This window comes from Embiotoca jacksoni, unplaced genomic scaffold, assembly GCF_022577435.1.
Source record: "Embiotoca jacksoni isolate LCO1_2020_lvr unplaced genomic scaffold, fEmbJac1.0.p SCAF_4, whole genome shotgun sequence".
Taxonomy (NCBI): Eukaryota; Metazoa; Chordata; class Actinopteri; family Embiotocidae; genus Embiotoca; species Embiotoca jacksoni.
In genome coordinates, this window is record NW_027185392.1 from 23625333 (window position 1) to 23653135 (window position 27803).

Here is a 27803-nt window from a genome sequence, read left to right on the forward strand (position 1 = left end):
GCTGAATCCTTCATGGAACCGACGTCCGTCACGTGTAAACAAGCACGACACGCTTCAATTTGAAATTTTTAACTTTATTGTTTGTTGTTGTTTTCATCCTGTTACATCGTTTCCATGACATCACACCCCTCGACAGCAGGATGACCAAAGAACAAAAGTGGAAAAAAAAATCAGCAAAAAGTTTTGGAGGTGAGGAAACAGGAAGGAAGAGTGCGAGAGACGTATTTTAAAACAGTCTCACTAGTTATGAAGTTCTTCAGCTCAAACTTGATTTAAACTGGTGAGGATGTTGAAACGCTTCCCTTCTACTCCACCAAACATGGACGTCAGCTGATGACAATTATAATACAAAAGAACAAAGAGTGTAAACAAACATGGAACATTAGTGTTTAATCTGGCGGTCACAGCAGGACAGTGCGGAAAAAATTAAGTATCAATAAATAGTACAAATAAATACTTGCTACAACGCCATCGACATGTGTTTCTTCTGCTTTAGTGCAGGCCCAAAAAACTAAAACAAAACAAAAATTTATTGCAACAAATGTCCTCTCAGTCATTTTTGCAATTTTCAGGCTATCATGTGTAAAAACTGAAAATTGAGCAAAAACAAACAAACAAAGACTGAATCTACGGTTTTGGACAAATAACAAATAATAAGGAGTCATAGTGACCAAAACAAAACAAAACAAAACCAAACAAACAAAAACTTTTCTGTTATTTAACGGTATAAAAAGTGTTTGACTTGCTGTTTGGGCCACATTTAGGAAAAAATAGATGATTTTGAGAATAATAATAATAATAATAATAATAATAATAATAATAATAATAATAAGCTGTAATGGAATAACATCTCAATAAAGAGGTCATTTTCAAGAAAAATTCACTGAATTACAAGAATTAAGTTGCAACTAGAAGTTAAAAACAAAAATCCACATTACAAGATGGTCGCAATTTTACAAGAAAAAAAAAGAAAATCAGTAAGTGTGGAGTCATAGGAATAAAAACTGCAATTATGTGAGAAATGTGAGAATTAAAAAGAAGATGAGTGTACGCGCTGTCCGACAGGCACATGCTGCAGAGGGAAGTGACCGAACATCAGACGCAGTGACTTTATTCTCCTCGTCATCACTTTTTCCTTTTTCATAAAATCAAAACTGAATGTAAATACAAATTACGACCTTTTCTCCACATCTGTTTTTCCCTCCTTGTAGTGACCCCGACACTCCTGTCATCATGAAACACACACCGACAGTTACCGAAGTCTAAATTAAATTAAAGAAATCCTTTCAATGGCAAACACAGCGTGATGTCACGGTGACATCACAGGAAAAGGACGGCAGACGAATCACCGATCGTTTCAGTGAAACACCTGCCGGCTGTCAGTCGCTCTGTTTAGATTATTTCTGTGTCGAAGCGTCGGCCGTGAGATTGAATGGTTTCCACCACACTGACAGAGAGGCAGCTCGTGGGAGAGAAAGGAAGCGAAGAACATGACAACAGAAGCACTGCCGTGTTCAGAGTAAGAAGGTAATAAACATACAGCTCCCGTATTTTACACTTATTTTGTAGTTTTAGTCACCAAAAAACCCAAAAATATACTTCTTCATTTCCTTTTAGGGTTCTTTTTTTGGAACTTAAAGCAAGAGCAGGCTGTTTTGTGTCTTTTTTTTTTAAAGCACATCGATATCGATCGCCCTCTCTTCTGATTGGCCGGGCCGATTCTTCTCAGAGTGACGAGTATCTTTAGCGTTTTCTTGTACACAAAATCCCGACACGACAAACTCGGTGAGCGACTACGTGCTCGGCGCGTTTCTACTCGGACCGGGTTGAAACTGCACCACACAAACCAGCCGTCTCTAAATGTTGGCGCGGTGCGAGCGCCGGCTGGAACCGCTGCTCAGAGAGCCTGCTGATATTTGAACTGTTCACACTGACAAGCAAAAAAGAAAAAGAAGAGTCTGTGAAGTGAGGCTGTATACTGAGCAGCACATCTTGAATGACGAGCTGCTTTGCTAATAATCTTAACGATAATCCCCACCTGGTAGGCTACATTAGTCGGACGTTTCCCTCTCGCTCTAAACTACCTAAATATTACTAACTTTTAAACACATATTCAAGCCAACATTTCCAAACGATTTTTCCGGCGAGCTCGGATTGTTTTCTCCTCCTTAAAACTAGAATATTTTCAAGCTCGCAGCTCGTGATGCTACGATGACGAGATACAGATGTTTCCTAGCAACAGATTTACATACGAGTGAACTTCCACCGGTGCAACCTCAGTTAGCGAATGTTTGAAGCTACGTAGCTACAGTCGTAGTTCCTGGGAACGACGTACGGAAATAAGAAATAACTCTCTGGAAGTTAAACGCGACCAGAAACCTCCGATGACCTGCGTTGGATTTCACATCGCGTGTCTCCTGGCTCCGATTTGGCAAAGAGTCTAAAGTAAAAACTACTTGGATAGCAGTCTATATTTTAATTTCATGGTTTTAATTGGCTTCTATTCTTCTTGCTTGTTTTGAATAAACACGTTAATTTCAGTCTGGTCTGTGGTGCTATTGTGTGCAAAGTGTCGGACAGACGAAACCGACTGCCTTTGCAGCCGCAGGAGGACGAAGTAGGTGCGAGTGCAGTTAAAGTTATCGGAGGGATTTGAAGGGAAATGTGATCTAAACGGAGAGAAACAGCTGCTCGTAGCACCGTTGTGACTGAGGAAGCGTCCATTTAAAACCTGCCTCGCAATTTATTCTAATTATTCTCTGATTGTCTGCTAAATGTTTCACTCCAAAAATAATGACCATCTCTGTGTTTGGTGTCTTCGTCTTACCTCGCCTCTCCCTCACACTCCACCTGTCTCACTGTTTCCTCACGCAGCCCTCTCGGTATCCCCCCCCCTCCCCCCCTCCCATCACTCCCAGAAGATGTTGGTGATGTCAGAGTCCAGGCTGAAGATCCAGATCACGAGCGGCGCGGCGATGAAGACGAAGGACCAGGACACGCCCCTCAGCGAGCGGCGCAGCTTCGACATCACGGCGTCGACGAATCCCTCGCCGGCCCCCGACCTCTGAAGCTCCTCCTCCTCCTCTTCGAGTGTCTGGAAGAGGGAACACGACAAGCGTCAGATAAAACACGTCACTGAGATCATCAACAGAACCAGCGAGACGGCTTCCTCCGACCTGGACCTGGCTTCCCGGCTCGATGTAGTTGCGGGCCAAGAACTTGAGGGCCTCGTCCATGAAGATGACGGGAAGCGACATCTTCAGCACCACCACCCACTGGACCCACGACAGAGGGCGGATCTGGAAGACCACCTGGAGACACACAGACGTGACCGAATGACGTTTCTGACCTGATTAGGAATCGAACCCTTCAGGAAGACGCAGCGGTGCGGGCGTCCTTACCGGCAGCGGGTCCACGTAGAGGATGAGGAAGTGCAGGGCCATGGACAGACAGATGGCCCCCACAAGCCAGGGGTTCGACCACGGCGGCATCTTCAGCAGCGACTGGTTCTCCGACAGACTGGACAGCAACAAGAGAACAAGTTACGTTCTGCTGAAGTTCAACTCTGATCACATGTTGAATAAAACGGGAGCGTTCCTGTCTGCAGGGCTGAAACTGCAAAAATCATCCCTGAAGACGTAAATATATGAATGAACTAATGTGACATTGATATTGCTGTTTTACATAAACACAAAAACTGAATACATTAATGAAATGCTAAATAAGGAAATAAGATCGGCGATCAGTAAAAACGTATCGAAATAAAGAAGCAAATCGATACAGAGACATCAAGTTATGACACATTTGATCAAATATTAATGGCTAACTTCATTTTTAATATTATTTTTGGTGCATTTAATTGCAGTTTAATTCATTTCGTGACTTTTTTATGTTTTTCCACTTATTTTGGATTTTAGCTGTTTGGATCCTCCGCGGCACTTTGGCTCTTTAACAGACTGCAGTTTGGTGTGTGTTTGTTTTGGTCGCACCTGTTCAAGGCGTTGCACATCTCTATGGTAACCAGGACGGACAGAGCCATCGTCATGGGATACGGAGACTCAAAGACGGAACACTGCACGCCAGCAAATTCAGCGTGGCCTTCACTGCATTGCAGGTAGTGAGACTGTGGAGGAAACACGCGTGTAAATAACATGAACGCACACGCAGACAGACAGACAGACAGACACACACACAGAGACAGACAGACAGACAGACAGACAGACACGGACACACTTTCTAGTCATATTGTAATTTCATTCTGATTATTATTTTTTTTTCTTTTTCTTAAAGCTTAACAAAAATAAACAATAAGAGTATTATTGGTTAAAGTGTATTGTGACAGTTCCGGGTCAGTAAGTGGTATTGGTAAGAGTTGTGGTACCGTTAAAATGTTAATCCATAAGCAACAGCTCTTTGACAGAAGATATCCTTTAACATTTGAGATCTGTGTAGAAGAAATAAAGAGCGTTACCAGCTGATAGAAGGTCAGTTTGGGTCCATCGTGAGCTGCCATGAACCACCAGGCTGCAGCTCCTACGGTGGCGGCTCCCACATAACCTGCAGACAAAACCACCAGGGTCAGGAGGTACACACTAATCTTTGGATCTTTATGGCATACTTTTTTAGGATTTCATTCATTTTTAGCCAAACAGGTGTTTTGGGGTGTACTTGATCTACAATGATCCATTTGGACCCTGTTGTTCTGAGTGTTGATCTAATAGCTGCGATGCTGATGTTATTGATGATTATGCTGATCCCAGTTCTATGTTGTTATGCGATGATGTCACCCAGCTCACGACTCACATCCGATGATGAGGTAGCGACAGAACAACCAGCTGGAGATGAGCGGCTCTTTGGGGGAGCGGGGAGGACGAGACATGATGTCCAGGTCTGGAGGGTTGAAACCCAGAGCGGTTGCTGGGAAACCGTCGGTCACCAGGTTGACCCAGAGCAGCTGGACTGGGATCAGAGCTTCGGGCATGCCCAGCGCCGCTGTGAGGAAAATACTGAGGAGGAGGAGGGACAGGTTGAAGATGTTTGGATTATCCATTCAAATAAATCTTCCTCTCTGTTCCAAAAAAGTACTGAGAAATTGAATTTAGAAATAGTCTTCTGCAGCCACCTGTGTGAACTCAGTGTTTTTTAAACCTACTAACCAAACCACCTCTCCGATGTTGGAGGATATCAGGTATCTGATGAACTGCTTCATGTTGTTGTAAATGGCTCGGCCCTCCTCCACAGCAGCCACGATGGTGGAGAAGTTGTCGTCAGCCAGGATCATCTCCGACGCCGACTTGGCCACCGCTGTGCCGCTGCCCATCGCAATACCGATCTCCGCCTTCTTCAGGGCGGGGGCGTCGTTCACGCCGTCACCCGTCTGGACCGGGGAAGCAGCGGCGGGACGCAGGAGAATAAGAGATTAGAGGAGTGCTGCTGTACTGGTTATCAAACCACCGGTGATGCTGCTTCAAGTACGAGGTCTCACCATGGCAGTGATGTCATTCAGGCTCTGCAGGTACTCCACGATACGACTCTTGTGGGCCGGTTCCACGCGGGCGAAGCAGCGCCCCGTCCGGCAGGCCTGACGCTGGAGGTGAGGGGGCAGCTCGTCGAACTCCCGCCCCGTCAGGCCCCCACTGAACGCCGTCCCTTCCTGCTCCTCCTGCTCCGTGATGATGCCCACCCTCCTGCAGATGGACAGGGCCGTCCCTTTGTTGTCACCTGGAGGAGAGCGAAGACCGATGAGTCATGAATGCTTCAACCAGCTGAAGAAACGAGAGCTTTTTAAAAACAAGGCTTTCTGATAAAGTTTCCAAACAGAGTTCAGCTCATTTTAAGTCTTGCACGTGAACTTTCTACATACAACAGGATGTGTGTTGAGTGAGTGAGGATGAGGAACGTAGAGTGAGAGTCTCCTGTGGAACCAGCGTGGGTTTGGGAGGCAGACATCGTCTCTACTTCCACGATTAGGTTTTAAACTTTCTTCTTGGATGAAGGTTACAGTTCGGACTGACTCAGGGGACCCTGAGATCCTTTAGACCTCCTGCTACAGGCCCAGGCTGAGCACTGAGCTCTCCATACACTCATATGCCACCTTTGCATGTCATTAGCGTTGTGTCTTTTTCTGCAGGTCTCTCCGGAGCTTCGCATTTCTGATTTGTGTTTATTTTTTGTCTCTCTATGCTGTTCTTTTCTCTCTACGCTGTCCTCTCACCTCTGCAGGTTGAGGCCGATGGCTTCCAGCCTCAGAGTTTTTCCTTTCCACTCCCTGTCGTGGGAACTGTTGGGTTTCTCTCTACGATATTGTAAAATCTCAGATTTGTGCCATGAGAGGGTAAATGTGGTGTTTTGTCATAAATAAAACTCAATTGAAATGAATTGAAAACTCAGTACTGTTAGGAGAATATAATAACAGCACTGCAGACGTTCAGATCCACTCTGTGTGGCGGTAATGCTCCTAAAAACAGGGCCACTGGACAGGAGCTTTTAATTTCAAACAACTGAAAGAAGCGACGAAACCTGCCGTGATATCGCTCGATTTCCCAGTCTAGCAACCACAGACTGTTTATGTTTATGTAGCTTCCACGTCTGAAAATGATCCCTCATTCAATAGAAAAGAAGATTCAAAAATCAGATCGGTCAGATCCACCGCTGGCTCCTCCCCCAGCTCGTCCAAATATGGTCACTTCCTGCTCCAAACCACTCCGAACTAGCAAAGATGGTGACGGACAGAATCTGAACTGGAGGATTCATAACGTTCACAAACCAACGATGACATCACTGATGGATGCCGCTTGCTAACAACCCATCTACGTACTCTGAAATTGAGTTTGCGACGTGAATAGTCGAGACGGGTCGGTCACGATAACTGAGCCTCCACTTCGGCGTTTCACCCGTCGCCATCTTGCTATTCTGGAGCAGGAAGTGTGCTATTATATGCTAGTCTTTGCTTACAATAATACAATATATGTATGCCATATTATATTTCTTATATGCAATCTCATATTAATCAATTATTACTCCTCAGGCGTATGCAACAGGCTGTGCCTATATAGGTCAGCGATACTGATGTGGTCAGCATACTGCTGTGCAAAACAACAAGGACACCGGGTACGGTATGGAACGGTTGATTTACAACCGTTAGTTTCACCTCCTATTTTTCTTATCTCTTCTGAGTCATAAAACAGGACCAAGCTGCTAAAGACGACCCCCCTCAACAAATCAACAGAGGACAGCTCAACTGCAGATGGCACTGTGTTTTTTACTACAAAAAGACGGTCAGGGAGAGACAGTCAGTCAGACTTCGTGAACTGACACATACTTTGTTGCAGTCAGGGAAACATAGTCTGGACCCAGAGCTCTGTAAACGGATTATTCTGCAGCTGTTAAATAAACACCTTGAAGCCTGACATCTTCTCCTGTTGCCTCATTAAAGAACACGCAGGACTGGGGGCTGACACATATTGGCTTTGTACTAGCAGGAGCCCAAGTCCAACAGAAGTGACCATATTTGGTTGAGCTGGGGAGGAGCAAGTGACTCTGACTCGATCCGATTGGAAACCTGAGGACATTATGCCCCGCCCACCTATAGCAGAAACCGACTGCTCCACAGGCCTGTCAATCAAACAGACATGCCCCAAAAATACTGTTTGTGAGGCCTAATATCTAATAAATAATGGGCCCTGCCTTCATGAAACACAGACACGCAGCAGAGCTGGGAAACAGACAGATTAGCGCGACCTTAATTGACCCGAGCGACTTTCACACGGAGCTGAAAGGAAACGGATGCACAGAAACAGAGTAAATAACAAGCAGATAGTGGACATAACTCCAGTTAGTATTTAGTTCCTTTCAGGGGGGGCGGGACGTCCATTTTGTTGTGTGTCTGAAATATCACCTGTGATCATGATGACTCGAATGCCAGCTTGCCGACACATTCGGACCGCGCCGAGCACCTCTTTCCTGGGGGGGTCCAACATGCCCACACAGCCCACAAAGGTCAGGTCCGACTGGGAACAATAAAAGAGGTGGAGGGAAGGCGAAGAGAGCTTGTTCAATTTCTCTCTATATGGCATCACAAACAGTTCATTTTGTATTCAGAGACACTGGTAACAACCGACATGAGGCGATTTTCCAGTTTCCTTTCCTGAAACCTTAAAAAACCTCATGTCAGACTTAAAAAAAAAAAAGATGTGGACATTTGTTTTTATATCAGAGCTGTCTGGACTGTCGTCGTCATCACCTCATAGTCAGCAAAGGTCGCCGAGTTCTCCAGGTTGAGGGAATGGATGTCAGGGGGCGTGTCCCTGGTTGCCATGGCGAGGCAGCGCAGCGTGTCTCGGCCGGACCCCCACTCCCGCACAGTCGACAGGAGCTGTTCCCGAACCGCCGGGCTTATCGGCACACGAGCGGAACTGCTGACCCGGATGTAATTACAGCGCTCCAGCACGGTCTCCGGAGCGCCCTGAGGAGGAACCACAACACGGTGACGACGTCGTCTCTCAACAGCGACCGGAAAACCAAACGTGTGATGGCGAGCGGCGTGTAACGGACCTTGACAAACATTTTGGCTCCAGACGAAGACCTGGTGAGTTTATTGGATGAACAGAAGACAGACATGGACTTCCTGTCTCGGGAAAACTCCAGCGTCAGCTCTTTCCTCATCAGCTGCTTAATCACCTGGAAACAAATATCATATGTACAGTTCATCTTTAGCGTGGCCCAGTGAGCTTTATTGGCAGGAAACGGATATAAAAATAGAAAGGACATTCACGAACAGACTTATGGAGTGTAAAACCCAGCAGCTTGGTGGTCACTTAGGTAACGAGACATAAGAGCAAGAACAAACGTGGAGAAGGATTCAGCAGGTCAGACAGAACGACCAGTGAATCATCTGTTTCACAGAAGTCTCTCTTTAACTTCCTGTATTTCTTTCTCTCTCTCACACACACACACACACACACACACACACACACACACACACACACACACACACGCACACACACGCACACACACGCACACACACACACACACACCCTCGCACACACACGCACACACGCAGCCATCAGGCCGTCCTACACTTACAGAGCAGCAGGCTGTAGCTCTCTCCACCGGACTCAGTCCCAGCAGGTCCGTGTCGAACACGTTCATCTTCTCCACCAGACAGCAGAGGGCAGTCTCCGTCGCCTCGCCAACCTTCTCAAACACACCCTTGGACTGGATCGGACGGACAGAGGAAAGATTCAGAGATGCTGACTGTGCTTTTTACCGACCAGTTCAGTAAAAAAAAAAAAATCCTGGAATCAGACTCCAGTTGTAAATGTTTCCGAACCATATACGGTAATCTCTGGTAGTCTGAGCTGCTGCTGCTGCTGCATTGTTTGTATCTCGTACCTCATTAAAGTCCAGTGATGAGTCATTGCACAGAGCACAGATGGAGGCCATCTCCACCAGCCCTTCATACTGACTGCACTTCACCAACGAACCGTCCTTGTAGCTGGAAGCATGAGGACGGAGATGAGAAGAATCAAAAGGGAAAGTGGAGCAAATGTATTCAAATGGTGACAACAACAAAAAAGATGAATTATTCATAATCCATAAATTGTTAAAGGTTGAGGTTAAGGGTTAAAGGTTAAAGACACTCACACTTCCCCTTCAGGGGCATAAGTAGATCCAGTGACTGAGAAGCCACTCAGGCTGCAGCGCTCTCCTGACACACTGTCTACCACAAACAACTAAACACATGCACACGCACACACGCGCGCACACACACACACACACACACACACACACACACACACACACACACACACACACACACACACACACACACACACACACACACACATCACAGCAGTTGATTATTAGTTTAATGGAAGCTTTTTTATATTATGCTACTATGAAGACAACTTTCTGGTTATCTAGTTATGTATTTGTTAGACTGAATGTTTGTTATCTCAACCCTTTCTTAATCTGACGTTAATACGACAACACGTTAGCTGTTAGTTTATAATCAGTAAAAGTCCATTAGAGTAACTTTGAAATGAAGTGGGCGTCAGCTGCTTATTTATCAGTGTGATGTGACACTCCTGCCTCGTCTCACCCTGCAGACCGACATCTGGTTGGTGGTCAGCGTTCCCGTTTTGTCGGAGCAGATGACGGAGGTGCAGCCCAGCGTCTCCACGGACGGCAGGCTGCGGACGATGGCGTTCTTCCTGGCCATCCTCCTGGTGCCCAGAGCCAGGCAGGTGGTGATGACTGCCGGAAGGCCTGCAAGAGGAAACAATGGGAGAGCAACGTTGTTTTACCATGTCTATATCTGGTGACGCTTCATCGCCTTTACCCGTTTTTTTTCCTGATGATCTAACAAGAGCAGCTGGTTTCATGTGCCTTGCTCAAGGGCACCTTTAGAGGTTTTTTTTATTTCATTTCCTATGCCAACATTTTGCCAGCTTTCTGTTTAAAAAAAAAATGTCACCTGTTTTGTTGTCCTTGCAAAAACACAAAAGCACCACCAATTGTAAAAACTGAAAATATGCATGTGTGTATGCATGTGTGTGTGTGTGTGTGTGTGTGTGTGTGTGTGTGTGTGTGTGTGTCACAGGCAAGTATGATGTTTGACCTTCTGGTATGGCAGCTACAGCCAGTGCAACAGCGATCTTGAAGTAGTAGACGGCTCCTCTCAGCCAGCTGCCTCCGTGCACCGGGTCGTTGAAATGTCCCACGTTGATGGCCCACACCGCCACACAGATCAAACTGATGACCTGCAGGTCACAACAAGGAACACAGACACAACATATCTATAGATTATCAGACTTAAACTCATAAACTGTCCCAAGCAGTAACAAGTTTGAAGTCCAAAGTTATTCTAAAATGCACACAGGTCCTCGCCTTTGACAGCTGTTCTCCAAATTGGTCCAGTTTCTTTTGCAGCGGGGTCCTCTCGGGGTCAGTGGACGCCATCTCATCTCGGATTTTCCCTATTTCTGTCTGCACCCCCGTTGCCACGACAACCCCGATGGCTCGACCTGCTGCGATGTTGGTACCCTGGGCAAAAGTCACGACGGGGATTAATTCACTGCCCGAGGCGGCGTTCACATCCGGTATCAACGTGCAGCTCGGTGATCCGATCACATCTGATCACATCAGAGCATCTTCGATGTGCTCTTCAAGAAATCCAATAAACCGTTGCGTATCACAACTGCACTTCTTTTCTTTGATGTGCATGCCACTTGTTATAAATACTTGTGTTTATGATGATGCAGATCTGTCTGATGTATTCCTTTATATAATAGAACATCAGGTCCTGATTGTTTGCCTTCCTTCATTTTGTGCAACAAAAGCTGAAACTCCGTCTAAAACGTGTTCTGTGGGAAAACGTGCATTTCTGTAAACACCAGTTTGTAATTCTCTAATTCAAACCCGGTCTGGCTCGACCCAATCACGTCGGCTCAGGCTGAAATTATGGGATTATTCCAGCGCTGCCGTGCTGTGGTGGTTCCTTTTCAACTGGGGCTCTGTTGTGTGTCAGAAATGGCAGAAAAGGTAAACCACAAAAAAAACAGAAGAGGCTTCAGTAAAACAAGCATCAGGTAGACATCCTGTGTTTTTTACTCACTAAACAGCTGCTTCAATATCACCGAAATATCATATCTCAGCATTTTTATGCTGAATGCCAATGTTAGTATTTTACACGCGAGCTAAAAGCCGTATGTGAGATGGTATCAGCACTTGCATTAAAACAGTAAAATGCAAAGACATGGTTTCCTTCCCCATTTGAAAATTTTTAGCTGCAAGACATGTATCTTCAAAGTCATATCATTTAAATAGTCTATATTAAATATAAATAGGTCTTTGTTTGTGACGTGCGTCAGTAAGCGTTGCTGGTGTTTCTGTTTTGTCGCCTGGCTGCTCCGACCGTCGCTCACAGCTTCAGTTTTCTTCTCTGAATACAATCTGTGAACTCGTATTAGCGTCTCCACGGCCACTCTGAAGGGCCGACCAATCAGCAAGCGGTGTCGGTGGTTAACCACGTTTGTCCCGCCTCTCCTTCACTGGTTGGATGGCTGGGGACAGTGACGAGCGCGACGTTAATATTTGAAGTCGCCGAACGTTTAGCGCTCGGCACAGAATAAACACTCAGCACCTCTTCATGCATTAAAACACCTGGAAACGACTGAAACGTGCTGCACTCGGGAAAAAACGCTTCGGTGGACGACAGAGTGCCGGTCGGTTTCAGAGGTGCCGATTGGTTAAAATGAACCTGAGGTCTACGCCCAGTAGGAACAACTGCAAACGATTGTCTATGAAGAGACCCACACATTCTCAGCCCAGCTCGTTTTGCTATATTCTTCAGAACAGCAGAGTGTCGACGCAGCGCCACACACACTGCTGGAACAAGGCGACCCAGACGATCAGAACTCAATGCATCTTGGGTACGTTCACACATGTAGGTGGAGCTGTCCAACTACGATCACATGAAACAAGACGCACAGGTGTGAACAAAGCCCAACTGTTCACTCGTTTTTAATCACAACAATTAAAATGTGTCATCTCACTGTGTTGATTCCTCTCCTGTAATAGCTGCTTCTAACTCCATCTGTCCACATCGCCGTTTGAAGTCACACAGTCCTGCGGTGCTCCGATAACCACGGCACCAAAGACAACCTGCAGGTCTGCAGTCTGTCAGAGAGATGCTGCTAAATAAAACATCAATGGCCGTTGTTCTTTGACCACAGACCACCTGCTGACTCAGCTGCCTTTGAGGTGTGACTGAGATATCACCGCGGACACTTTGTCCACTACACTACCAGGACACACACTGCATGTCATCCCAGTGTACCGTGGCGGCTCCCACACACACTTTACCAGGTACGGTATATTAATGGAAGCCCAAGAACATTTGGCATCTCTGCATTAATAAATTCATCTTATCGTCCTTTAGAGGACTTAATTGCACTTCCAGTCTTTGATTTGAGTCGCGTCATATCCACTCTGCACCGTGTGTGTGTGTGTGTGTGTGTGTGTGTGTGTGTGTGTGTGTGTGTGTGTGTGTGTGTGTGTGTGTGTGTGTGTGTGTGTGTGTGTGTGTGTGTGTGTGTGTGTGAGAGATGGAGCTCTGCCCTTTGTGAATCACACAGAAAGCAGAGAAGAGGTGTTTCAACACCAGTTTGGATCCAATCTCTGATCCAACGCCATAGTAACACAATAACTCACTAATTGAGGCGACAGCAGACGAGCAACTCCCGTGTTATACGAGGTAAAAACTAAAAGGGTCTGTTGGTTTTGAAGAGTGCGAATGACATCATAAATGACATAAAGCAATGAAATCGTGTTTAAATGCAATTTAAATCATTCCAAATCATTTCATTTAATTTACACCAAACTGGTGACGTGCTGACCTTCATCTTCGCCCAGTCTGCTCCTCTCGGTGTGTACATTGATAACATGTTTACCTGGAATAAGCATGTTGACGGTCTACATGCTCCAGGTTACATCAAAGGATGTACTTTCTGAGAAGGATCAGCGTGTACGGGTTCAATGAAAAAAAGGATGTTTCCTCATTCATCAAGCAGTTCTGGAGAGTCTGATGAGGTTTGTAATACAGGCGTGAAATCAGCGCGGTTAAAACCCAGACTTATCCAGACTGCAGTGAAGATCATAGGTGAGAAAGATTACCAGTCCCTTCAGCTCTTGTATGAGCAGTCTGTGTTCAGAGGAGCATTTTAGTTGCTCCATCCCATGTGAGACAAACTGAATCTGAACTGGATCGTTTAAAAAACTCATTTGTGCCCTTTTCAATCAACATGTTAAACAAGGCTTCCTGCTAGGACGGACTGGTTGTGTGATCTAAGTGGAGCCTAAGATGGTGAATGTGTTTTTAGAATATGCAACATGTCGTATCATACATACACTGACATTTTGCTTTGAAGCTGGTGGACACTGCTGTTCTTTAAGCTATGAAATGTAGTCCCATTTGTGCAACATGTCTTAAGTGTTATGATATGTCCAAAAAGGCAGAAAATGCAGCTGCTATCAAATGCAGCAACACTTGCCCAAGAAAAATGTCCCCATCGGAACAATAAAGTATATTGTATCATATCGTATCGTAACATCAACTCTGGACAAGTACCTCATACAACGCCAAACCAGACTATCCAAACCATCCCTTTATGGGACAGACATTATTCCATATATTTCTATGACTCGTCTGTGGCTCTCAGCCCACTGGCTCCTACTGAAGGTGGACATCTTCAACAGCATAAATATTCAAACTTTGAGTCCTATTGAAAGTTATGTTTAAAGACAGACAGAGACAAAGTTCTCAGTTGTCAAAGATGAAAATTTGACTAAAAAGGCAAAGCAAGCTTATTTCTATAGTTCAACTCGTACACAACAGCAATTCATCGGGTTTACAAGGACATTTAACAGTCAGAGGCTGCAGAGGGCTCCGTTTTAGAGCTGCAGTGGAGATGCAGGTGTCAAATAAAACAACCTCATACCTCCTCCTACCTCGTCGAGAAGGAACTAAACTTGATAGAAAGTGCTGAGCTGCATCTCAAATTAGTCTTCCAGGTGGGCGGAGCATCTGTTAACAGAACCACATGCTCCGCCCACCTCTGATCCTGGTTCTGTCAGAGGTTTCTTCCTGTCAAAGGGAGTTTTTCTTCCCTCTGTTGGAGGTTTTTCTCCCTTAAAGAGGAGTTTTTTTCCCTCCTAACTTATGTGGGAATTGTTGAATTGTTGAATTATTGGGTTTCTCTGTATAATATTGTAAAGTCTTGCTGTAAGGACTTTAATGTGTTAAGTGCCATGAAATAACCTGTGTTGTGATTTGGCGCTATATAAATAAAATTGAATTGAATTCAAAGTTACATTCAAAGTGAATTATGGCTCATTGACTGTGTTTTGTTTGGACTCAGGGAACATGTCATAGTAGATGTCGTTGCTTTGCCTGTTAATAATAATAATAAATTACTAATAAATGTCTGTGATTGATGTTCTTATCATCGGGTATTTTTTAAATCCGTTTTTCGTAAGAAACCAGTTCACTGTTTGTGTACACTTTGTGTTACAAGTAAATAACAGTGTTGGTAGTTCATGTTTCTCGTGTAAAGCTGTTTTTGGTGTGAGATCGTGCCCAGGAGCTGATGTATGTGTATGTGGCTTTTATTCTGTCAATGTTTTCCTTCATCAAAGTATGCAACTTATTTTGTCAAGGCCATTATCATGTACAGGTATGCAAGACAAAAATCCACAACCAAAGTATATTTTACAGCACATTTTGTTTCTACAGATCTTTTTCAGAGGGGGTTGGAGTGTAACCCGGCCCCCAACTCAAACATCCCCAATGCACTCCCCAACTCGAGGCGTGTTCCCACAACGATGAGGAAAACATGTCAGGAAGTGAATTTATGGAAACAAAAATACAAATGTGGTTGTTGACACTCACGGAGAACAGCATGTTCTTCTTGTCCTGGTTGACAGCTCTGGGATCCGGTACAGGATCTGTGTGTTTGAGCACGGACACGGACTCCCCCGTCAGAATGGACTGGTCCACCCGGAGCGTAGTGGAGCAGATGGACGTCAGCCTGATGTCAGCCGGGACCTTATCACCGACTGGGGGTCGAGAGACAAAAAAAAAACATCCTAAATTTGACTTTTTCTTAGTGTATTTATCTTAAATTAGAATGAAGGTGATGGTGTCCATGTTTGTTTATTTACAATGGTTTCACCTCCTCCACCACCAATAAACAGTTTCTGAAAGTCAGTAAATACAATCAGTTTTTTTCCATTCCGAATTTTGATTTAAACATATTTTTATATAGAATAAAAGGTCTAGTTTCAGTTTCTCCTGCTACTCTCCCTGAGGATTGTGAGATTGTACACACATAAGTTGACATTAAAAAGCACGCAGTGTGGAAACAGCCACTCTCCATTTAAGATCATCACCACTCCAACCGAACCCGTTCAGCCAGACTAGACTGTAGGTTGTAAATCAGACGAGGACAGAGAATCCTCCTAATTCACTTATTATACCAGCAGCTTAATTCTGGTCATGTTTGTCACCGTTTTATCAAACTAAAGACTACAATCGTCTAATGAAGGCGCTCAAACATCAAAACAACAGGTTTAAATCTCCACAGACTCGGTGCTTTAAAAACATAAAGCACAACTAGTTTTGAAATTTGCAAACCTGCTTCTCCATGAGGTTCAACCACTTGGCAAACAACTGGTAAAGTCCACAGAGTGACCTCGTTAACTAGATCTGGTGGCTGTCAAAAACAGCTGATGTGATGCCATTCACTTCAAATGACAGATCAAATGACAGAGGACTTAACAAGGATTGGGCGGCACGGTGGTGCAGTGGTTAGCATTGTCGCCTCACAGCAAAAAGGTTCCGGGTTCGAATCCGGTCCTGGGCCTTTCTGTGCAGAGTTTGCATGTTCTCCCTGTGCTTGCGTGGGTTCTCTCCGGGTTCTCCGGCTTCCTCCCATCATCCAAAAACATGCACCTCAGGTCAGGTTACCTGGCGCCGCGCTAGTGGCAGCCTGCTGCAGCAGCTCCCCCCTGAGAGCCCCCCTGCTGTAGTGAAGACATTTCCCCTCGGGATTAATAAAGTGAAATAAAAGGATACTGTGGATATTTCCTGATAATCCAGAATATAGACATATTTTACTCAGTTGCCCAGAGAAGCAAAATATTGTTATTTACCGACTTCCTTTATGTGCACCCATTTCATTTCAGTTCTTTGTAAGAGTCTCGAATGTGTTTTGCTGTCGCTGATGTTTTTCATTTGTTCAACATCTGGGCTGTGGGATGTGTGCAATATGATGGATCATTAGAGTAGGTCCGCATCAAGCTGGCAACGACGGCAACTTTAAAAGCATTTTTCTCCCCCACAAACCCTGAACTTTGTGTTAACGGTTTCCAGAGAGGAGGATCCTTAAAATGCTGCTGATGAGCACAAAACCAGACCTACTTATTCTGAGGAGAAAAGCCAACAAGTGTTTCTCAGAGAGTACACACAGAAATGTTGTACCAGTTTAAATCTGCTGGCAGCTCTTAGGCTGATAATAATAATACAGTGTGATAATGAGAGAGCAGTCGTGGCCTAAAGGAAGCAAGCGAGTAACCAAAAGGGAGAAAGTGACAAAGCACCTCTTTTCTGTCCCCCATCAACACCACTGTGTGTAAAACCTCTCAGTGAAACTACCCAAAAAAGATATAGGATAAAGAAGTGTTGGTTTAAACAAAAAAAAAGAACATGGATTAAAAGCAGTTATCGACCCAAATTACTATCACAAGCTAACAATCCAAACATGCACTCAAAAAAAGCCTCATAGGTCCAAATACACAGTCACAGCTCCTTCCTGCTGAGACGTGTCAGAGTTCCCAGGCTCTGGAAGGGCACTGGACCACTGATATATATATATATATATACACACACACACACACACACACACACACACACACACACACCAGTAACCCTATTTCCTCTCTCCTAGCAGCCTGAAATATCAGTGGGTGTCGAGAGGATTAGTTGTCTTACTGGGTCAAGATAAAATCGTGTGTGTGTGTGTGTGTGTGTGTGTGTGTGTGTGTGTGTGTCTTTCAATAGTTGTGCAAACATTTTATTAGGACAAATACGTTGTGAGGACATTTTGGCTGCTCTTCACAACAACAAAGTGGTCATTTTGAGGGTAAAGACTTCAGGCTTTAGGATTCAGGTTAGAATTAGATTAATGTTAATGTTAAGGTTGGGGTTAAGATTAAAGTTGGGGTTAAGAGTAAAGTTGGGGTTAACGTTGGGGTAAAGAGTAAAGTTGGGGTTAACGTTGGGGTTAAGATTAAAGTTGAGGTTAACGTTGGGGTTAAGAGTAAAGTTGAGGTTAACATTGGGGTTAAGAGTAAAGTTGAGGTTAACGTTGGGGTTAAGAGTAAAGTTGGGGTTAACGTTGGGGTTAAGAGTAAAGTTGGGGTCAACGTTGGGGTTAAGATTAAAGTTGGGGTTAAGGTTGGGGTTAAGATTAAAGTTGGGGTTAACGTTGGGGTTAAGAGTAAAGTTGGGGTTAACGTTGGGGTTAAGAGTAAAGTTGGGGTTAACGTTGGGGTTAAGAGTAAAGTTGGGGTTAACGTTGGGGTTAAGATTAAAGTTGGGGTTATGGTTGGGGTTAAGATTAAAGTTGGGGTTAACGTTGGGGTTAAGATTAAAGTTGGGGTTAAGGTTGGGGTTAAGATTAAAGTTGGGGTTAACGTTGGGGTTAAGCACTTAGCTGTGATAGTTAAGATTTGGTGAATTACATCAATCATCCACACAACTATAGAAAGGTTTCTGTGGATGCAACTGAATGTGTTTACTTAAATAGAATCTATTTGTATCTTATTAAGACTCATTTCAGCCATTAAATGTTCAAAAACACAGCGGGTCAACGGGTTGAGGTCCCAACTGACCACATCTGTCCGTTTCTGTCTCAGAAAAGAGAAAAAGCTCAAGAAAATGTTGGGAAACCACCTGAAAACACGCTGAGAGTCACTGAGCGATGTGAAAAGCCGTGCTGTTGACCTGGTTAAGTTTTTCATCTCTCAAATCAGTTCCATACAAGCGCTCTCACTGAAAAAGCCACCGCATTGAATGAAAATGTGGGCACACACAGACAAGCACCTTCAAACTCTCGATGCTCTCAAGCACTCCAGGGCACTTAAAAATGGCGGTGACACTAAAAAAAAAACCACTCAACAAGATTTATACACAAGGTCATAACAGAAATGTAATCCTAGTCTGGTCTTGTATTTAACAATGCCTTTGAAGGTTTTGGAGTAGATATTCAGAGATTTTGGCATTGAGATGCACACCGATCCAATATTTGCCATAAAAGGCTGTGAGCCTCTTGCAGGGTTTCCATGACGATATGAGCCAACGCAGAGGGCAGAGGCGGCAGGCATGCAGCTCGAGATGTTTGCTAAGGAACGACTAAACACAGATCTCGCAATGTTATTTCAACCACGTCTAAACAACCGTGCGCTGGAAACCCCTTCAGGGCTCCACAGTGTCAGTTTTAGGAGTTCAAATTAATCTTTTCTTACAAATGTATCCGCCAAATCAAGACAATTGTGATTAACAAACTTTTTTATTTCGCACTTCCCTTTTTGACCATAGAAAAGAAAAATGTATTGTATTTAAATTTTGTAATTCAGAACAAAAATCGAATTATATTCCTGAAATGAAAATTGAATAACCACTGAAACCCATCTCTACTGTCAGCAGTCTTTTATTTATTTTCTGTTCGTACAGCCCCGTGCTGATGACGACCCGTTAGTTTGCTAAAGCAACTTCACAAAAACAAAACCAACACCAGGCGTGTGTCCGTCAACTTGTGCTGCTCATCCTGTCGTGCCCAAGAAGATCAATCAGTGCAGCTTTGGAAGCTCTTTTGATACAGATATTAACAATAAGGACAGCCCTGCACTAAACTCTATGAAATATTACTGGAGGATTCTCTGTGTGCATAAATCTAAAGTGTTTTTTTTCTTGGAAGAGGGGAACAAACTTTTTCAAGTCACATTTAAAGAGTAAACAGGGACTGTGAGTATCTGACATCCCAGACATGTTGAGTGAATCACTGTAAATGATGAAACTGTAAAACCGGCACATTCAGAATCTGAAGTAACCACAAGGTGACGCAGCGCTCTGATTCTACCTTCAGTCTGTTTTCCTGTTTCACTTCTTTGCTCCAGTGTCTTCTGAGGTCCGACAAGTAAAAGTTTGGAACCAAAAAGCAGTCGTGTGATCTATTGATCTATTGAGAGGGCGCCAGGAAAACCTGTTCAGTTACCACGGTGATATGATTCCAGCCTACATCGGGTTCCTGCTATGATTTTATTGTGCATGTGATCAAATAAGCGTTTCCTGTCTAGATGATGCACCGCAGACGCAAGGCATGACTGGTGAGCAGGGCACAGGCTGTGTGGCTGCTGTCACCTGTTAACATGGCCACGGAAATTAAAGTCAAGACGTTCAGCGACCGCCACGCACACGCCACGCACACGCCACGCACACGCCACGCACACGCCACGCACACGCCACGCACACGCCACGCACACGCCACGCACACAGGCAGTGTGTCCCAGGCCTCATCATGGCAGGGCCCCTTTCCTTTGCTAGTTGTTCATTCCAGACTGTTCCTTGTCTTCCTGTCTGCCTGCCTGGTTTTTCTTATGGTGGGTAAAGTTTGTTTTATGCTTCCAACTTTCTTTCTCTTGTAATGAGCATTCGTCTCCTCCTTCCTTGTGAAATCGTGCCAGATGCTTCTTTTAATCTAATTCTTCTCCTTACCTGCGACTTCCACAATGTCTCCAGGAACGATGTCTCGGGCTCGGACCCTCTGGACGCTCTTCTTGTCCTGTCGGTACACTTTGCCCATCTCGGGTTCGTACTCCTTCAGGGCCTCGATGGCGTTCTCTGCATTACGTTCCTGGAGGACACAACAGCATGTCAGCATTTGATAGGTGCATATTGTGTAAACCTTTTTCCACTTTGGAGCCTGAATGGTTATTAAATCATAACCTGCCACCATTTTTCCAAGGTTGCAGAGGGAAGCACGGTCAGCTAGGACGCTGATGATTGAAATAGCAGCAGCATTGCAGCGTTTACTTTCTTTTGCATTTGATGAATTTTAGGTTTAATAACGTCAGTGTCTACTGTCTCATTGTTGTAAGCTGTTATTTACTCTAATGTATTTTTGATGAAGCGGACGTAAAACTGTAAATCTGGCCAGGTGACAAGCACAAGAGGAAAATCATCCATAGAGCTCACAGCTGTTCACTTTCAGTTGTGCAGCTGTTACTGACTGCATCTGGGATTGTTTTTAGGCAGAAATCTGTGAAAAAAGAAATAGCCAAGGGTTTAAGCAGTTAACAATTACACCAGAAATAAAGATATAGTGACACCTAAGCCCATTTTGCCACTAATGAACAGGTTCCTCAGTTCATTTTAAGACAAAGTGTCAGTGGATTGTGCAGAAAATTTAGTTTCATAAGATGGTAATCATTTCTAAAAAGAGACAGAAACAAAACTGAAGAATACAGAAAATCCATCTGCAAAGATCAAAACGTTCAGTTTCAACCTCACTGTGTATGTGAGCAATTAAACCACCGAGCAGAGACCATGACAAACACAGAGGCTGAATCCAGGAAACAGAAGCACATCCAAATGGCTTTAAAAACCTGCAGCTGCCCTGATTGGCCCTTTGTTAAATCCCAAACTAGGTCAACAGGAAACACAAGACCAAAAAAGAAACAAACACAGGATGAACCTCATGTTGTCCCACATCTGGCCTGCGTCTCCTAGAATTTGGGGATTTGGACTAAAACTGCAATCCCTGTATTTTTCTGACATGTCATGGGAATTTAACAATAACAATTAGTGACAGAAATGTTCCGCCACCATAAAAGTTGATTATTTTTTAAGTTATTTTATTGTTTAACATAACAGTAATGTTGTTGTTTTTTGATGAGTTTAAGGCTCCATATGAGGGTGGATCAAAACGTTCTGAGACTGCTCTTGTTGAGTCGTGGTGTGCATTGAGAAGCTACAACTTCCATAAAAATATATTACAAGTTTCGGCACTTGATCAACATCAGCACCCGAGTTGCACATGTTTCTGGGACCACCGGTCCGAGTACGTCTGCGATTTCTGTGTCAAACTTGGGAGACCCTTGAAATGCTTCAGAAAGCCTCCGGTGATGAGGCAACGAGCCGGGCGAGGTGTTCTACGTTATATTTCTGTTTCAGAGCGGCAGAACGTCACCGTCCAAGACCGTAGAAGGTGCATCAGGTCAGGAGACACCAGGTGGGTTTTCTTTGACATTTGCAGGGTGTTGCACAATTAGTTTGTTCCCTCAGGGTCAGACTGTGAACATCGAGCTCTGCTGTGATGTTCGGAGGCGTCTGAGAGAAAACATTCAGCGGAAATGACCTAAACTCTGGTACTTGAGTTTCTCAAAATGACAACGCGCCCGCTCACAGCACGTTGAAAACGCATACGTTTCTCACAACTTTTGCTCCCTGCTTCCCTTCCTGCCTGGATTTGGCACCCTGGGGTTTCTTCTGTTGCCCAAAAATTGTTTGCTGCTCAAGTTTTAGGTGCATGAAAAAAATCACAGACACGTTTTGATCCACCCTCATCCTACTCTCGTGCCTGAAAGGTTCATTTCAAATAAAAGAGATCAGGGCTGACTAATTTTATTGGTATCAAGAATTGTTGTTGAGAATTGAGGATTTTAGATGGTGTTGGTATCGACAAACAAATTTTGGTATCGTGACAACCCACGTGAGGACTGGTTGAAGAAACTTGTTGAAGCTAGTTAAGATGAACGCGCGGGATGGCGTGTGTCAATTAAGACAAACTCATTGGACTCAACCTCAAAATATGATGATGACCAAACAACAACTCGGCGGACAATCATCTTAGGCAATCATGTGAATGCCAATTAGGGAAGTTATGAGCATCGATGCTGAATAAATTCCCCACTTTTATCTGAATGCACTGAATCAACGACGATGCAGAACAACTGTGTACTTGTTGACATTTGACAAAAAAGCAACTGGTTTCATTGGGTTGGACTTATTTTTTTAAACACGACATTATTCATGAAATTAGAAGGATTGTTCTTTCGAAGCAAAATTGCCTGAAAAGTGTCATTTAAAATATCAACATGGTATGAGAAACCAATCCACACACACACACACACACACGCACACACACACACACACACTTACTTTACCTGCCATACTCCAACAATTGCGTTGGCGATGAGGATGAGGAGGATGACGAAGGGTTCAACGAAGGCTGTGATCGTCCCCTCCCCTTCTTCGAACCATGCGAGGGTCTACGACACAAGAGGCGAGCCTGAGAGAGAGCTCGTGTACAATGTTGTACTCGATCCATTTGTAACCATTAACCATTTAATCCATCTTGTGTGTACACTAGGGGTGCAGCGGTATTATTATTATTATTATTAATAATAATTCAGTGGGGTGTGAAATTTCCTCGGTTTGTTGCGCCCTGTGAGTAAAAACAGTTTGATTGATTTCTACACACTCGCACTCCCAGAGGTAAAATTCAAGGGCATAACTCCATCAAGGCCGTTTTGGCAGCACAGGTTGTTGTCCATCAGCTTTAACAAGTTAGAATAACTGTTTTCAAACAAGATGGCCGAGGCAGGTTACTTTGTGTAAATTTTACAGCAGAATTTGCACCGCTGGCTTTAAAGTTCATTATGAAAGTTGTATTTGTCTTAACCAATGTTTTTTATTGTCTTACTTTCATACTAGAGAGGAAACAGCTCAGAGTCTTTTCTTATTGACAGTATACACTATTTGAGTGCCTCAAGTGTTGCAGCAATAATTGTGCCAAACAGGCACTTACAAATATTTAAATTTTATGAAAATACATTTTAAAAAAATGTTTGAAGTTTGAATACATATGGAACCGTGACTCCAAAAACCGAGGCTCATTCCGAACAGTGAATTACGTGTAGCTTTACACCCCTAGTGCACACAGCGAGGTCAAACTGATCGACAGTCTGCGGCTCACACAAACACACAACTCGTGCTGTGTTTGTGGATGTGTGTGTGTTTGTGGTTTTGATTCCTTACAAAGGAAATACATGCAGCCAACAGCAAGATTCGAACCAACAGATCCTCAAACTGTTCCAGGACCAGCTCCCAGAGTGACTTCCCTGCAAGGGACACACACCAAGGAACACAGTGAGGAGCAGAAGGAGGAAACAAACAGAGACCTACTGTGATGGAGATGAAGTAGTGATACAGTGATGAAGCTGATGTAATAAGAAAAAAGATGACAAAAATAGGATAATAAAACACACATACACACAGTGTATACGCATGAATGGAGATCGACACTCACCTTCTTCAGCTGGCAATTCTGCAAGTAAAGCAGTTGATAAGGAGTTAGAAAAAAGAAAGATGGGAACAAGGCAACAAAAAAAAGACATCTTGAAAATATAATACATTTAATTCAGGTTAAAAGCACTGTCCAATAACTGTGTACACATTTTCAGAAAACACTTCATAGATACAAATGTATAGTGTCAGAGAAGCTATTTTTATTTAATTATATTGATGGTTATGGGATAGTAGTGGTAATACATGTAGTAATTTAATATACACAAGATTAGTCAACATGTTCTGAGGAAATGTTATGACAGTTTAAAAAAGAAAAGAAAAACAGATTTCCATTTGTACCGTTGGGTCCCCATCTCTCCCTGTTCTTCTTCAGCTGCTCACAGCTCAGACCTGTAGATTCATTCACACCAAAGAAGCCCAAAACCTCCTCCACCGTCTTGGTATGAGCATTATCCATCACTGAGGAGAGAGGTGGAGAACAGGGGGCGATCAATCAGTCAATATGGACAATAAGCTTTTTCAGTGCAAATATATATCACAATACTGATGGTAATAAAGCGGGAAAGAAATGTTCGAACATTTTCAGTGCCGAGTATGTACATTAAATAATAACCCTCTGAGAACAAAAACTATGGCTTTCCATTTCTTGGATTTTAGATACTTTTTTTTTTTTTTTACATTTATAGATTCGATTATGAAAAATATAAATTTGCGTTTTCCATCAGAGTTATGTTATTTTTAGTCCCATAGTGTATATCAGAGATGGTGCACACTGCCTGAAGCTGATCTGATTATCAATAAAAAATAAATTAAAAAATACAGTATTTCAGTGGTGTGAATGTGTTGCAACTGCAATAGTTGTCTGGGGAATCAAATACAACCAAGCAACCGTGCTCATGTCAACCCACAGAGAGACATCCCCAACAGACAGGAGTTAAGGGCGGCGGGATATCTCCCTGTGCTGCATCACATTGGATGATGTGTATTTCTGGGTTGTATTAGTCCGTTCTTCACAGAAAGGCTTCTTGGCCCTCAGACGGACCCACATTGCACCAAACAACGGAGCAAATCTGGACAATTTAACGCTCTGTTACGTCCTGAAAAACGAAAAGTACCGATTGAAACGGGTTAAAAGGCCTTTTAGAAACAGGTCGCGGCCAGCCGTCATTTCTGCGCACATCAGAGCACCAAGGAGGCTCCCCCATTAAGAGGACGGGTGATCGTGATACCGGGACCTCCATCCTCGACAGCCGGCTGCAAGAAAAGCAGCTCGGCATTATTTTACAAACTTTCAACGGCATTCAAGTCCCGCATGATGTCACAGGACTCGTATCAAGGCCCTTATAAGTCGGGTTGTAGGAGCAGGCCTGCGTGCTCGACATTTAACTCTTTAAGATCGCCCTGAAATCCCTGATGCTAATGTTCAGCATTGAGCGCCTGAACCTGCCACCGTGAGCCCAACACCGTCCGTGATCACGGACACTTCCGGCCATCTCTTCAACGTTTCGACACGCGGTGTGAACCGTCGGCCCGCAGACACTCCGGAGCAGCCTCGCCTGACCGGCAGGTTATAACGGCAGAGAGGATGGCACGAATACCGGACGCACGCGACCGATGAGGCCATTCGGTCACGGCCGCAACCCGCTGGTGCCACGTTACGTCACACGACAGGTGAACCGTCACACGACAGGTGAACCGTCACACGACAGGTGAACCGTCACCATAAGGTGAAAGCCTCCGCGCGACCAGCTAGCCGATGACCAGGACGGGACGAGCCGAGGACGCTCGGTTAGCCGTGGCGGGACCCCGCCGGTAATCCTCCCGGAGATGAGCAGGTTGCCTACCGGAGCAGTCCGCGTGCCCGTGAGTCGTCTGTCCGGTGACCCGACAGTTTGAGAAAGACCCAGATGGATCACGGCACCATGCGCCTCGGCTTCAACTGCTCACAGCAAACGGAAGCGGCGGAAATTAAACCGTGTGAAAGCCTCTGAGAAGCGGCTGACTGGTCCTACTGAGACCCGCTCATTGGTGAGATGTCTCCGGGACACGGTGTCCGTCTCCGGCCGGCCGTTACAAACACGCACGGCGCAGATGTCGTGTCTGAATGCGGTTAAAGCCCAGTTTAAACAGACACGGTGGTGTTACTGCTCCTAACCTGGCTGCCTCTGTCTCTGTGGGTTCGCAGTAGCCAGCCTACGAGCTACAGCATCCCATAATATCAAGACAGACCCGTCAGGAAATACAACATCCGGGGACGACTTTCAAAATAAAATCATCTCCGTCAGAAACACTACATTTTATTACGTAATCTAAACGTATTTTTTTTTTATAACAAGTGTTGTTATAACGACATTTTGAGACTACCTCGTGTCGTGCACAACCATCACTAGTATATTTTAATCTTTTATATGAAATAAAAGTCGTCTCACTTCGGGGTGTTAGCGCAACTAACTCTGCTTAGCTTGACGCTGCTGCACAGTGACGGACGTGATTAACGGTTCTTACCGACGCAGAAACCCAACGAAGCTGAAATGAACCAATGAGAGGTGCATGAATCAGACTGACGCAGCACCGTGGCGAATCACAGTCGAGAATCCGTTGCAGTTCCGCCCTTTTGGGAGCGTTAACTACACGATGGATCCGCCTCATTACAGCCTGGACCTTTCGACCAATCAGCGGCCAGTGCGTCTGCTGTCGCTCAACTGATGGACGTGACATCCAATCAGCGTTGAGCGCTGAGTGTTTGACGACACTGCCAACCAATCGGACGGCGCCGGGGGCGGAATAAAGTGTAACCGGCTGCATCACCGCCTCGGGGCTGTATGCCAACCATAGACTAGATGCCAACCAGTCAAATCGCAGTTCACGTTCATATCTGCCCACACTCATATAATATACTTATAATCTAATGTATGTTGCGAAGAATATCAAGGAATCCTTACATGTGTTCACACCTTGGCCAATAAGATAAGATAAGATAAAATAAGACTTTATTAATCCCGCTAGGGGGAAATTTAGCTGTCACAACAGTTTAAGAAGACAGGTAGGAAAAAGATAAGTACACAGGGAGACAAAATTGCAAATATGCATGCAATGAAGAAACTATTATCCATATTGGATAATCCTGACCACCCTCTTCACCACCTGCTGCAGGGACAGAGGAGGACGTTCTCCAATAGACTCCTCCAGCTCCGCTGTCACAAGGACAGATACAGGAGATCATTCCTGATACAGGAGATCATTCCAGATACAGGAGATCATTCCTGATACAGGAGATCATTCCTGATACAGGAGATCATTCCAGATACAGGAGATCATTCCAGATACAGGAGATCATTCCTGATCCAGGAGATCATTCCTGATACAGGAGATCATTCCTGATACAGGAGATCGTTCCAGATACAGGAGATCATTCCTGATACAGGAGATCGTTCCTGATACAGGAGATCATTCCTGATCCAGGAGATCATTCCTGATACAGGAGATCATTCCAGATACAGGAGATCATTCCAGATACAGGAGATCATTCCTGATCCAGGAGATCATTCCTGATACAGGAGATCGTTCCAGATACAGGAGATCATTCCTGATCGATCTATCTATCTATCTATCTATCTATCTATCTATCTATCTATCTATCTATCTATCTATCTATCTATCTATCTATCTATCTATCTATCTATCTATCTATCTATCTATCAATAAAAAAAATAATAGAATAAAAACAAATAATTTTTAGAAAACTGAAAAACATGTATAAATACACACACACGAGCTATATACACAAAGTGAATGAATAAATACACCTTGATATGTACAAATAAATGTAAAGAAAAATGGATCATTATTTCACGTAAGTGTTAACATTATTTAT

General features: G+C 44.3%; 1 protein-coding gene across 2 annotated transcripts; it reads right to left on the bottom strand.

Annotated features, from left to right (window-relative positions):
* Positions 1-53: 53 nt before the first annotated feature.
* Positions 54-26148, bottom strand: LOC138208635 (sarcoplasmic/endoplasmic reticulum calcium ATPase 2). Of its 2 annotated transcripts, none has more exons than XM_069166675.1 (24): positions 26085-26148; positions 24269-24388; positions 23931-23948; positions 23660-23742; positions 22786-22890; positions 20336-20474; positions 15452-15618; positions 10891-11046; positions 10622-10763; positions 10103-10269; positions 9646-9734; positions 9394-9496; positions 9085-9216; positions 8554-8679; positions 8243-8464; positions 7898-8009; positions 5486-5721; positions 5157-5377; positions 4804-5006; positions 4472-4557; positions 3990-4123; positions 3402-3519; positions 3177-3311; positions 54-3094 (listed from the first exon to the last, which is right to left on the bottom strand). In XM_069166675.1, the coding sequence occupies exons 2-24, from the start codon at positions 24384-24386 to the stop codon at positions 2909-2911; spliced, it is 3198 nt and encodes a 1065-aa protein (XP_069022776.1). In that variant the 5' UTR covers positions 24387-24388; positions 26085-26148; the 3' UTR covers positions 54-2908. The 2 variants fall into 2 exon arrangements, with proteins under 2 accessions (XP_069022776.1, XP_069022775.1); XM_069166674.1 differs by lacking the exon at positions 26085-26148 and adding an exon at positions 25774-26078.
* Positions 26149-27803: the final 1655 nt, after the last annotated feature.